This window comes from Pipistrellus kuhlii, unplaced genomic scaffold (genome assembly GCF_014108245.1).
Source record: "Pipistrellus kuhlii isolate mPipKuh1 unplaced genomic scaffold, mPipKuh1.p scaffold_m20_p_6, whole genome shotgun sequence".
Taxonomy (NCBI): Eukaryota; Metazoa; Chordata; class Mammalia; order Chiroptera; family Vespertilionidae; genus Pipistrellus; species Pipistrellus kuhlii.
The window spans coordinates 30,820,711-30,833,303 of NW_023425562.1; the positions used below are offsets into that span (position 1 = coordinate 30,820,711).

Sequence of the window (12,593 nt, forward strand, 5' to 3'; positions counted from 1 at the left end):
TACCCATTAGTCCACTAATTTTACTTATAGAAATTTATTCAGCACATGCAGAAGAGAAGGAAATGCATGTATTGTGTGAAAGTTCATTAGGATATAATTTGTCATAGCAAAAAACTAGAAGCAACATAAGTTATCCATTTATGAAGAAATTATTAAGTCACTCAGGGAATACTCATACCTTTAAATACTAAGCAGCTACTACATAGAATGAAGCGGAATAAATATGTCTTAGCTTTCATTAGTGAGAAGTTAATACACTAATCATATTTTTATTATAATATAAAATAAATATAATATAAAATATATGTGAATATTATATTATAATGTGTTATATATAGTAATATATGTTATAATGTTATATTATATATTATAATATTGTATATTATAATATAATATGTGAAATCATTGACTAATATATTTAAATTCTTCTTGGAAAATACACTATTCTTTTTTACTTTTATTATTATTTTTTAATTCTTTATTGTTTGAGACAGATCATATTTGTTTTTTTTAAAGTTACGTTTATAAAGGGGTGTGGAAAATTTTCTGAAGAGCACAAAAGATATTAACAGTAAATACCTCCAGAAATGGCATTGCAGTGTTGGAGGGTAGAGAAAGAGGAATTTAAAAATGTTTATTTTTAACCTATTTTTATTTTTTATTTTCAACCCTCTTTTACCATAAACTTGGATAATCTTCATAATTTTAAATAACTATTTAGTGTTTAAAAGCAATTATTTTTATCAGTCAAATCTAGATTAATTTTCCTAAACAACCAATTTTAGTGTATAAATGTAAGACCAGTTTATTAATAAGAACATTCACATTTCAGTTTTCCACAGCTTACTGTTAGTGCCTTTGAATGTGTGAATGATTAAAGTACCCCAACTTTTAATAAGAAGTAATTAATAGTGAGCAGTTTGAAATGGTTTAATACTAGAAAATATCACAAAAGAAGAAAAAAGCCACTATACTTATAGATATTAAAGAGTCTGCTGATTGTTTATTACAACGATAACACCTTTACCACATTTTTGAGAAATCAGATGTATTCATTAACCAGAAACTTGATCATGAATAGTTTGACAAGTAGGGATTGAAAACAGGGACAGCTATGAGTATGGTGAGTAGGTGAAAACACTCTTTTTATTCCAGAGAGTCTGAATAAAAAATTTAAGATGATTATATTCTAAGAACTCCTTTTGGAGTTTTTCAAAGCAGATATGCTGAACATAGCTTCTAACATTTTATGTGCCTAGAGTCCTCTGTATTCCCCTAACTAATGAAATGCTATTTTGTATTTGGGTGATTTATAGTTTCAAAGAACTTGGAAAATATATTAAATGTTCACAATAAGTCAAAATACTGTTATAACATAGGCTGTATAAACAATAAATTTTCTTTTCTTTGTTAGATAGAATTTTTCCCCTTAACTCTGTCTCTTCCTTTCTAAGGGGAGAAAGCCAAAGGGACAGTCGGACATGGGATTTAAAGGGTATTTTCATCGTGCAGATTGGGCAGTGGGTGCAGTGGCAACATGGACTGAGTATTGCAGATAAAGGAAGGAAGAGAAAGAAAAAGTTGGAATTTTAAAAAAATTATATTTTTATCTATATTCCTCATTGTTTTAATACACTAAAATGTTCTTTTTCCACAAAATTTACATTCACCCAAGGCAGGGAAGTTGTTATCAAACCATTATTCTTAATGAATCACCTCCTCCTATTCCTAATACAAGTGATAAAAGGTGTTTCCATCCTTTATATGCTGTGGGCCAGGGTATGTCTCTAGAAAAGAGAATGGCAGTCAAGTTGGTACAGATTTTCAGTTACAAATTTATGAGAAATAGGAAATTCTGAAAACAAAGAGTTTGTATGGAAAAATTCTAATTCTAGTCATCTTTTGTCCATACCTGATATCAAAACATTTAAATATACTCCATTCTATGATATGATTATGATATAATAATGTCATGATATAGAGTATACGATATATAGTAACTTATGCTATAAATGCAGTATATTTCGAGATTTTAAGATTTGGCAGGCATAGAAGGCTAAAATTTAATTTTTTTCATAAGGATGAGCTCTTCAATTTCACAGTTTTATATTTATTATAAATTTTTTTATTTAAAATTTATGTCAGCATATAGGAGCATCATTTTAATGCACTCAAGCTGTTCCTTTTTCTGTGTCTAACCAGGACCATCATCTGAGCAGATACAGGCAGTAAGCCTGTTCATTGCAGTCATATCCTCCCAGTGTCAATGGTAGTTTTCTTAAACTTTTTCACTGATTGAAAATAATGTCCTATGAAGCCTGGTTATACCTTAGGAGAGTGGATTCCTCAGAATTAGTGATTTTCAGTGTGGTCTCCATGATCACTGTATTAGAACCACAAGGAGGTTTATAGGTTTATTAAAATCATAAGCTTCTAGGCCATATTCCAAATCTCTGGAATAAAGTTCTCAATGGAGCCTAGGAATTGACTTTTTTTTTTTATTCTCACCCAATAATATGTTTTTTATTGATTTTAGAAGAGAGAGAGAGAGAGAGAGAAATAGAGAGAGAGGTTGAGATTGAGACATTGATGTGAAAGAGAAACATCTATGAGTTGCCTTCCCATATGCGCCCTGACTGGGGTTCAGCCTGCCACCTTTTGATGTATAGGATGACACTCCAACCTATTGAGCCACCTGGCCTTGGCAGAAATTATTTTTAATAAGCAGCTCAGATGCTTCTTAGGTCCACTATAATCTGAAACTTGCATTCCTGCATTGAGGATTTTTGCATTTAAATATTTTTCTTACATTTTTATTACGTTTTAGTTTCCAACTTAGAATGCTTACCCTGAATTTATTATGAGACTATTTAGTTACACACATTGATAAATGAGTCATTGAATTCAAGGCAAACTTTAAAAATTATAAAAAAGCAATAAGCCCATTTTCCATAGCTAATTCATTAGTTTTAAATTCACTTTCTTGGGTGGTGGTGGGGTTGGGGGGGAGTAGCCAGCTCTTTCTCTGAACCTCACTAGTAGCTGGCATGGAAGGGACCTATTTGAGCAAAAAGTGAATAGAAATCAATAGGAAGGCAAAACCAAGTCAGACTATTTTTAGAATAACAAAAGGTCTTCTTTTGAGAACAGTGGCAAAATAATGACTAGAAGTATATTTGATTGACGGGTATTTTATAGCTTAGAATTCTTATAGCCAATGTTTCAGTAATGTTCTAAGTGGTTTAAAAATAATATCAGCCATCCAATTATACTTGCTCTCATGCCAAGTCCTTTATAAGACACTTCATGGTAGAGCCCTGCCATGGGGAACTTTAAGTATAACATGAGTGGTAGTCTGTCAAATAAACTAGGATAAATGAACCAACTAGGCAGCTGAGTATTTGTCACATACACAAGAGACTAATACAAAGAGAGAAGCTATGATGTGCAATATTGTCCCTTCTAAATGTTTGGGAAGGACTCATACTAAAAAAAAAAAAAAAATGGATTTTCCAGAAGTTTCTTAATGGGCAGAGGGAGCGGTTGGAAGTCGTAGGAGAGTACTGACACTTAAGAGCTGAATTGGGAGGTCAGAGACAGTGAAAGGAAGACTATGGCTATCTGAGGCATAGAGGAAAGCCTCCCAGTACCGAAGCCTGGAGTCTTGAGGGAATTTTTCAGCAGTGCATTGAGAAGACAAGAGACCCTGCACCGAGCACTTCTGGTGTGGTTACTGGGTGGAGGGAACCAATGTATTCAGTGTCCCAGCGAAGGAGCACCCGGACCTCAGTGAGTCACTGCACTCAAAGACCGGAATAAAAGAACAGGGTGACTATAAGTTAAAGGAGCGGCCACATAACATTAAATATAAGAAAGAAGAAAAGGTTGGGATTTCACCCTTATAATGATAAACCATACTTTAGAGGTACTATTACTAAATGCAGAACTTAGGAAGGCTTAATAATGTCCCCAATGTACGTGTGGGCTGCACAGAAGAGTAAGTACCTGTGAGGGGACACATGGGGAGGCAGTCCACAGATACCGCAGGATAAAGAACAGCAGTGTGTGAAGCCATGGGCTAAAAAGAAGGTGTGGAAATTGGTGATGCATGGTAAATACACTCAAGTATCTCTTTAATCAAAAAGTTCCCTGAGTAAGAAAATATATTTTCCACAGCCATGGAGCAGCTCCCTTCTCAAATATTCATTACAACACATCTCCCCCATTAAACAAAAAATATCTTGAATAATCCCTTGACATGTGTGTGCTATAATGATATTTGACCTGTAATAACAGAGAAGAAGGGACAAAGGAAGTGGGATTATGTCTATAATGTTGGTAGGTGAGCTATCCGGAACTTCAGAGCATTAGATCTACACAATTCCAGACTTGTCTGATGGAGGATTATCATGTTCACTTTTTCCTCCTCTTCCGAAGGCTTAACTTCGTTCCTGAGAAAGGAAGTGCAGTCCATTTTCTCCCTAGTTAGAAGTGCCTGTAAAGGATTTGATTGGTGAGAAGATTAGAAACTGGATGAAGTTTCAGACTTATCTGTGGACTTCATTTAGCGGAGACTTTCCTGTTTTCCATGGATGATCAAAATATGCCTGGGGTGCTAGAACCTGGAGATCAGGTCGCTCTATGATAAGCATAAGGGGGTTTTCCAAGGTTTTATTCTAATGTTTCTCTCATTTCTGCAGATGGTGCTTGGCAGTTTTCATTCAATGTGAAATTTTACCCACCAGACCCCGCCCAGCTCTCTGAAGATATCACCAGGTACTTGGAAGTTGGCTGTAAAAAGGCAGGCTTCTTGGGAGAGTTGTGCTTCTCTTAAATTCCCCAGAGAAGAGCATGCTTACATTTGGTGACCTTGTAATCATCCACAAATGGCAAACCACAGGCAACGAGTGAGAGCAGACATCTGATGAAAAGATTTGCTAAATTATAACTGTTCCTAGTTGAATCTTTGGTGCTAAGCCCATATTTCCCTCTGCCTGACCCTGGTGGGAAGACAAGCAAAATTGAGATACTCTGTCATCCACCCACACAGCCAAATTGGATGGGATTCAGCCTTAACTGATATAGCCATTCTTACTGCTCATGCTTCAAAACTTAGAGTAAAAATATATATCGTTGGATGCTTATGCTTTTTATATAACCAACCTGGTACTTGGCAGCCCTTAAAAAAATCAGGCATACCTACACACATATACATATATTTAGATAAACATAAACACATGTACACTTAAAAGTTTATTTTCCATGACCTACAAGGGAAATGGTTAATTCCTTTTCACAAAAGAAGACATTTGAACAGGAATCCAGTAAAGCTATTCTGGCATAGTCATTGGGCCCTGAGTGGAATGGTCCCAGATGTGAAGCACATCCTCAGCTTCTCTGCATCCCACTTCGGAACCGACTCTCACTGTTTGGTAGTAAGTTTAGAGCCAGCAAGAGAGGTTTTATGCAGTGTTTGCTGAATCTTCTGTGTAAACCTCACATCTGTGGAAGGTTTTTCAGAATAGGGAATTGACTCAGAAAACTTCAATCTCTTGCTATGATTAAAAATAATTTAAGAGACATTTTAGGTAAAGGAGGGAAACTACTCCATAGTATCCTATCTTATAAAAATGGAATATGCTAAATGACGTGTCACACCCTTGCAAATGTGGTACCCACGGCCAATAAGGAGGGAATATGCTAATTAACTGCCACACCCTCAAAGATGGCAGCACCCACAGCCACAAGATGGCGATGCCCAGTCCCCTCAGCCCCACCATTCCGTGAGCCGGATTCTGGTGGCCCCCAGTCCCCTCAGACCCCCTAGGCACCCAGGGCCGCCCGGGGCTCGGGTAACCAGGGCCAGCTGAGGCTTGCACTGCCAGCAATGGAAGCAAGCAGATGAGCGATGGAGGTGTTACCTACCCCGGATCAAAGGGTCGCCTCCCACCCCTAAGGGCTCCTAGACTTTGAGAGCAGGCAGGCTGAACTGAGGGACCCTCTCTTAGTGCATGAATTTTTATGCAGTGGGCCTCTAGTTTATTATATGATTAGAAAATTTATACGATTGAAAAATTTATAATTTCTTATTTTAAAATACTCTTGAATAATCTTGAGAACTATTTAGTTGTATTAAATTAAAAGTCTAATTACTTTATGGGCTCTACACTCATTACACCAGTAGATATAAGCCAACCATGCACTAAATTACAAACCCAGGTGTGTACAGGCTCCACAAACATAAACCTGTCTGGTTAATAGTTTAATACAACTAAATAGTTCTCAAGATTATTCAAGAGTATTTTAAAATAAGAAATTACAAATTTTCCAATTTAATGCAATCATAGAATAAACTAGAGGCCTGGTACATCTGTATTACATGGAATTTGCTTATATCATTAGCTTTAAGTCATATTTAGAGGGACCTTAAGACTTTTTCATAGTCCTCAGCTTCATGTTATCAATTTATTTTTCATATAAAAGGTACAAGGTGTATTTTATTATTATACCTGCATGCTGAGCCATAAAAAGTGTTAAAACTTAACAATGTCAACACTTCCCTGGGAATCTTCCACAATTAGCATTATATCTGGAAACTTTAAAAGCAAAATAACAAAAGAGATAGGTCAACTATTAATGGAAATATTTTATGTATCCTTATAAAATTATTGGAAAATGTTTATAGACTCCAAATCTAAAACTGTTTACTTATAGTGACAAGATTCTGAGGTTTTAAGGTAGTAATTCTTCAGTTATTCTTCATATTAGTTGGATCGTAGGAAATTATCTTTAAAACATAAGAAGTTGAAACCAAAATCGTTAGTTAATATCAAGAGACTACCTCACCAGAAATGTAAGAAATAGAAAGCAGATTTTATGATGGCATAGCTATTGAGTTACCTGAAATTTGTCTAGGTCATATGGCAAAATTTGAAAAAAAATTTTCTTAAGTCTAGCTGGGACTTAATAATTATATTTAAGAACACCATTTTTATATTATAATATCCCCAACCAAAGATTTCAGGGAATGTGCTAGGGACTATTCATTTGATTTTCAATGTTATTTTAAAAGATGTTAGTAGAGTATGTCTTTAGGGTTTTATTTTTACACTGTGCTTTATTAATAAAACCCTATTTTTATTATTCACATTGACCTTTCCTTAGATGCCCTTAAACATTATATTTTTGTGGCCAGGTATTTTCCCCTTATATCCACATCAAGATATGCATGCTAGAAAATTTGTCCTCGTGTGATTGATTATCTGATCGGGAGAACTTGCCTGCCCAACAATAATATGTACTGAGTGGTCTCCTTTTCCTGGGTCCCAATGCTGGCTTTGTGCTTTGTCCTCTTGGTCACCGGAAGGTACTACCTCTGCTTACAACTGCGAGATGACATCGTGTCCGGGAGGTTGCCCTGCTCCTTTGTCACACTTGCCCTGTTGGGCTCCTACACTGTCCAGTCAGAACTGGGAGACTACGACCCTGATGAATGTGGAAATGACTACATTAGTGAGTTCCGCTTTGCACCCAATCACACGAAAGAGCTGGAAGACAAAGTGATCGAGCTGCACAAGAGCCACAGGTGAGTGGCAGAAGCCCTGAGAACAGTCCATTTCATAAGTTGGGCCTTGACGAGTGAGCATCCCTTTCATTCCGTACTGTTCCCGGAACTGATGTTGGTGTTTTTGGGTGGGACTTGAGTAGAATAGGGATCTGCTCTGGCTGGTACAGTTCTGGGATAGTTAGGTTCTTGCTTAGAATGTCTATTTGTAAGGTTTTCTTTAAAGGCCATCTTACTCTTTTTCTTCCCGCAGACACAGATCTGCTGGGGCCTCTGAGCGGGCTTGCATGTTAGATAGCGGAGAGCTAAGCAGGAAACATTTCATCCTCGCCAGGTGAAAGCAGAGCAGCGTTGTAACCCTATCTTTTCTTATCAGAGGAATGACGCCAGCAGAAGCCGAGATGCACTTCTTGGAAAATGCCAAAAAATTATCTATGTATGGGGTAGATTTACATCATGCCAAGGTATGCATTTTTTTTTTTTAACCCCCAAACCTTTTATTTAGTTTTACTTACTTCAGTGCTGTTATTGCTCTACGCTCCTGATTTTTACTTCAGTGCATGTAAACCAAAACTTTGGTCATTCAAATCTGTGTTTGCTCTTTAAGGCTTGTCCAGTGATAAAGCACATTTTGCGCCGATATTTTACTGAGGGGTTGGCTTAAACGCACGGGACTTGTGGTCTGAGCCTCTGATGGCCTGTTGATCCCATTGGAACTTTTTATCTTTACATAACAAGCTCAGAGCTCACCCTGCCTTTCCTGTCTCAGTGTATCGCCCACTTTGTGCTGACACATGCCCTTTGCTCCTGCCAAACCCTGACTCTGCCCTTTCCCTGAATGTGATCATTTTTGTCTGCACTGTCCTGCTCCTTTCTGTCTGTCTATTTGTCTGTCTGCCTAAACTTGGCTGATTGTCCAAGACCCAGTTGTCACATCTACTTTGTGTGAAGTACTGTCTGTGGCCCTGTTCTGATTACCCACCAAACACTCAGGAAATTCATGTGAAGTTCAAATAATGCCATCTCTAAAGTTGAGGTATTCTGATAGATAGACAGTTCTTTGAAATAAGGTTGTTATTTTTCAAGTCCAACTAGAATTAACCACCCAGGCTAAGGCTTGCCTGGTTGCTTGGCGATTGTGAAATGTTTTAGTTGTGCCTTGGCTATTTAGTCTTGGGAAGAAGGAAGTTGGGATTAGACTGTATGAGGGGGAGATTGTAAGGGTGCCCAAAGCAGCTTTTGCTCCATGTCATTCTTTTTTTAGAATCTGTATTTTTCAGCAGTGAGAGAATGAGTGCATGGACTATTAGTCTGTTACTTGAACAGCTGTGAATAAAGAATTATAGCAGTAAAGGCAAGCTTTCATGAAAACCGTTACCATCAAAACATGAGCAATTTGTTAGGATCTTAGGGATGGATTCTGGTACTTCTGCCGTGTTGAAAGATCACTGTATGAAGTTCAGGGGCCGTTTCTTTTGATTTGGGCTGGCAAGATAACATTGCTCCGGTTCTGGGATGTGCCTTTACTTCTAATGCACAGAGTAGCCACCAATTTCACAGTGTACGACTCACAGGAAGTTAACAGGCTTCTAGTCAAGGGGAGTATCTTACACAGTCAAGATCAGGGCCAAGGCATGAAGAGCATTTCAGCTGGCTCTGTTCAGGCAAACAGCTCAACAACTCCGAGTCCCAGGGAAGGGAAATCTGTAGTCTGTAGGTTCTGTTGGTGCTGCAGGTGGGCTGCTCCCTGGATGGCATTTGGATCAGAACATGGTGGCCATCACATGAATGCAGGTTTGACTGGTTATGACTCTGATCATTGTGCCCCTCCGACAGGATGTGGACTTCCAAGGACTGACGGCCTGAGCACTAACCCGCACAGTCTCCGAGGGCTGGCGGGTTTATCCCAGGGCTGGGTTGGTGCATCATGCCAGACTCTTTGACATTTGTGTGTAATTACAACAGCAGGTCTGGCTCTATTTACCTGCCTGTTTATTGTGTCTTCTCACCTATTTTGCAGTCAGAGAATAAAGATGTTTTATAGTTTATGCCAGGTACAAGGCAGGATGAGAATTTGAAAAGAAAATAAGAACACACACACTAGTAAGATTTTATCTTAAGAGTGTTTCCTTAGGTGACTGAAACATAAGGAAATGAAGCAAGAAGGAAATGAAGGTTGCCTGAAAATTTGAGTGGATCGAAAGCTATTTTTGAATAACACTACACATGATGATTCGCTTGCTGCCCAGGAAAAATAAATAAGTGACAGATTAGGGCATGCTTTTAGGGAAGTGCAGCTCGGGGTGTATCCAGGTTCCCATCAGTGAAAATAAAATCACTTAACGTTGCTCTAGCTACTGAATTAAAATGGATAGCTGCAATAATATGATTTGAATGTATGCCAATTAAAGAAGAAAGAATTAAGGAAGTGCAAATACAGCCCGTAAAAGGATTTCATCTGAATATTAAGTATAACAAATGATTCGGTGATGGACTCCATTTTCTCACGCAGCCACACTCTATCATTTTAAGGAAATTTACTGAATTAAATTAGAGCTCATTTCCAGTCATAACCAGATGGCATAAAAGACCCTGAGCTACATGACCTGTTTAGAAAGTCTGAATTGCGACCTCTAACTCAAAGCTCTGTATAAAGAATAAAATACCCGTATTAGCTGAAGGTCCCTTGTTTGAGAAAACCTATCCTGTCTAAATGCTTTGTTTTCTTCTTAGGAAGACTCTCTCTGCTTGTTTGTCATCTAATGTCTGTCTGAATAGGCTCTGCGAGAGTCATTTATTTCATAGAAGATTCTAAAATGTAGATATAAATCCACATCAGATATCCCATGGACCAAGTGAGAATGAAGGATGGCAAAGTTTAAACAGTGATTTTAAATAAGGGAGCAGCATGCACATTTATTTTAATTACAATAGACCTAGGCTATCCAGGTCTTCCTTCGGTACTCCCTGCTAAAAGAAGCATTAAATATGTTCATTGGGAGGGAAACACACATGTCCCCAAGATAGCCTGCCGAAAGAGCTTGCAACACAATAAAAAATTATCAAACGAACAGTTTGGGCTATGGCTGAAAACTTGAGGGAAAAAAGTATCTTTTTTTTTTTTCTTCTTTATGATTAACTTAATGAAGACCACCAGGCAATTTAAAACCCCACTTACCTGATACTGTCTTTCTTCATTAGCCAAACATGTAATGGCTTCACCTATGCTAGGCAGGCACTGTCTTGACCATGTGGCTGCAAAGATTAAATTGAGCTCTTGCTCTCAACCAGCTACGGTCTTAAGGAGAAGGCAGTACCTTTGCTGGGGGCGTGCTGATCCAACAGAGCGATATGGGGACAGAGGAGTTCAGGCCGGAGGGTACAGGAGAGCAGTGAAGGAGCAAAGGAGGCGTCCCGATCTTCCCCAGGAGAGGAAGACCCTGATAGATTTAAACATAGATGAAATCATGAAAAATGTTTTCAACACCCTTTCCCTCGTTAGCGCAAAGGCATCTTTTCTAAACATTTATGTTCTTTACCAAGAAGAAAGTGAAGCAAAGAGCAGTTACTCAGACCTGCATTTGTGCTCATGGAGGTCACCTCTGAGCTGTCCGGTGAGTGGATGGGCTGGGTCTGAAGGCTCAGTAACACCAGGAACTCGTCAGCATCAGGTTACCTCTCTTTCAATTGCTCTTTCACATTTACGCCCCTGATAAGGGGCGAGCAGTTTCTGGACTTGGAGGCCTCCTCAGATTTTATATCCTGCCATCAAGTACTTCCACTCCTCTCATTCCCTACCTAATGGGGTGATAGATTTCAAAGGTAAAAGGTTTCATTTTGTACCAATTATGAACATAGTAGAGGCCTGGTGCATGAAATTTGTGCACTGGGGTGTAGGAAGGTCCCTCAGCCCGGCCTGTACCTTCTCACAGTCTAGGACCCCTCAGGGGACATCCCGTTCACAGTTGGGGACTCCTCACTCCTTCTTTGTGCTGCCACAGAGGAGGGAGAGGCTCCCCTGCTGCTCTCGCCAACCATGAGCTGGTCTTCTGGCTGAGCGGTGCTCCCCCTGTGGGAGCTCACTGACCACCAGGGGGCAGCGCCTGCATTGAGCATCTGCGCCCTGATGGTCAGTGCGCATCAGAGTGACCGGTGGTTCTGCTCGTTCTGCCATAACGGTTGCTTAGGCTTTTATTATATGGATGTGTCCAGAGGTGGACTGAAATATATTTATTTTTTGCTTCTGGAAGTGTTCATCTTGTCCTTGCACTGACAGGATTGAGGCAGTAAATTCCCACAATATGGACGAGTCAGAATCTCTTATTTGGGTTCTGCCATTTTCCTCTCTGGGGCTGCAGAGTGACTCAGAGTTGGGGGCCGCCGTGCTGATTAAGGTGACAAAAGACCCCGGTCTCCCTTTCCCGTGTCCCCCCCTCCCTCGGCCATGTACCTCCAGCTACCAACAACCAGTGAGACAGGGTGGAGACTGCGCCTCACACACAGTCCTGCCTCCATCCTTCATTTTTATTCCACTTGGGTCTACACAGATGTTCATTTTACACAGATTCCCCCCGAATACTATACTGAGAAGGCATAGACCATATGCATGGTATGTCTCTTGACCTTTACTACATATAACATCTCTGGGACCTCTGGGCATCACATACCCCTAGGAAATAACCTAAATATGAACAGTACAAATAGCAAAGCAAATTGCAAATGTAGCATGACCCCACCTTTGTTATAAAAGACTATACACATATATAAAGTCTATCCAGATCTATGTGAATCATATTGCTAAGTGTGCTTACCACTGGGCAGTGTGTGTATTGGGGCCTGTTGGGGAAGTACAGTTCATTCTTAAGAAAAAAACCCCACACTATTTTATATTTAAATTTTACTCTGACAATAATGGTATATAAAAAAGATTGAGGCTCTTTTTAAAGGAACAAACTCCAAAACACTCATAAGAAAAGACAGGGCCCCTCTCTTAGTATACATGTTGGTTATGAGTGCTGCCTCTGGAACT

At 39.0% G+C, this 12,593-nt stretch overlaps 1 protein-coding gene across 37 annotated transcripts in view; it reads left to right on the forward strand.

Annotated features, from left to right (window-relative positions):
- Positions 1–12,593, forward strand: part of EPB41L3 (erythrocyte membrane protein band 4.1 like 3) — a 158,114-nt gene that overhangs the window by 110,613 nt on the left and 34,908 nt on the right. For all 37 annotated transcript variants that reach the window (XM_045574819.1, XM_045574825.1, XM_045574831.1 and 34 more), the window contains exons 6-8: positions 4,701–4,776; positions 7,367–7,585; positions 7,941–8,028. In XM_045574819.1, the coding sequence (XP_045430775.1) occupies positions 4,701–4,776; positions 7,367–7,585; positions 7,941–8,028 (383 nt within the window). The remainder of the gene's footprint in view (positions 1–4,700; positions 4,777–7,366; positions 7,586–7,940; positions 8,029–12,593) is intronic.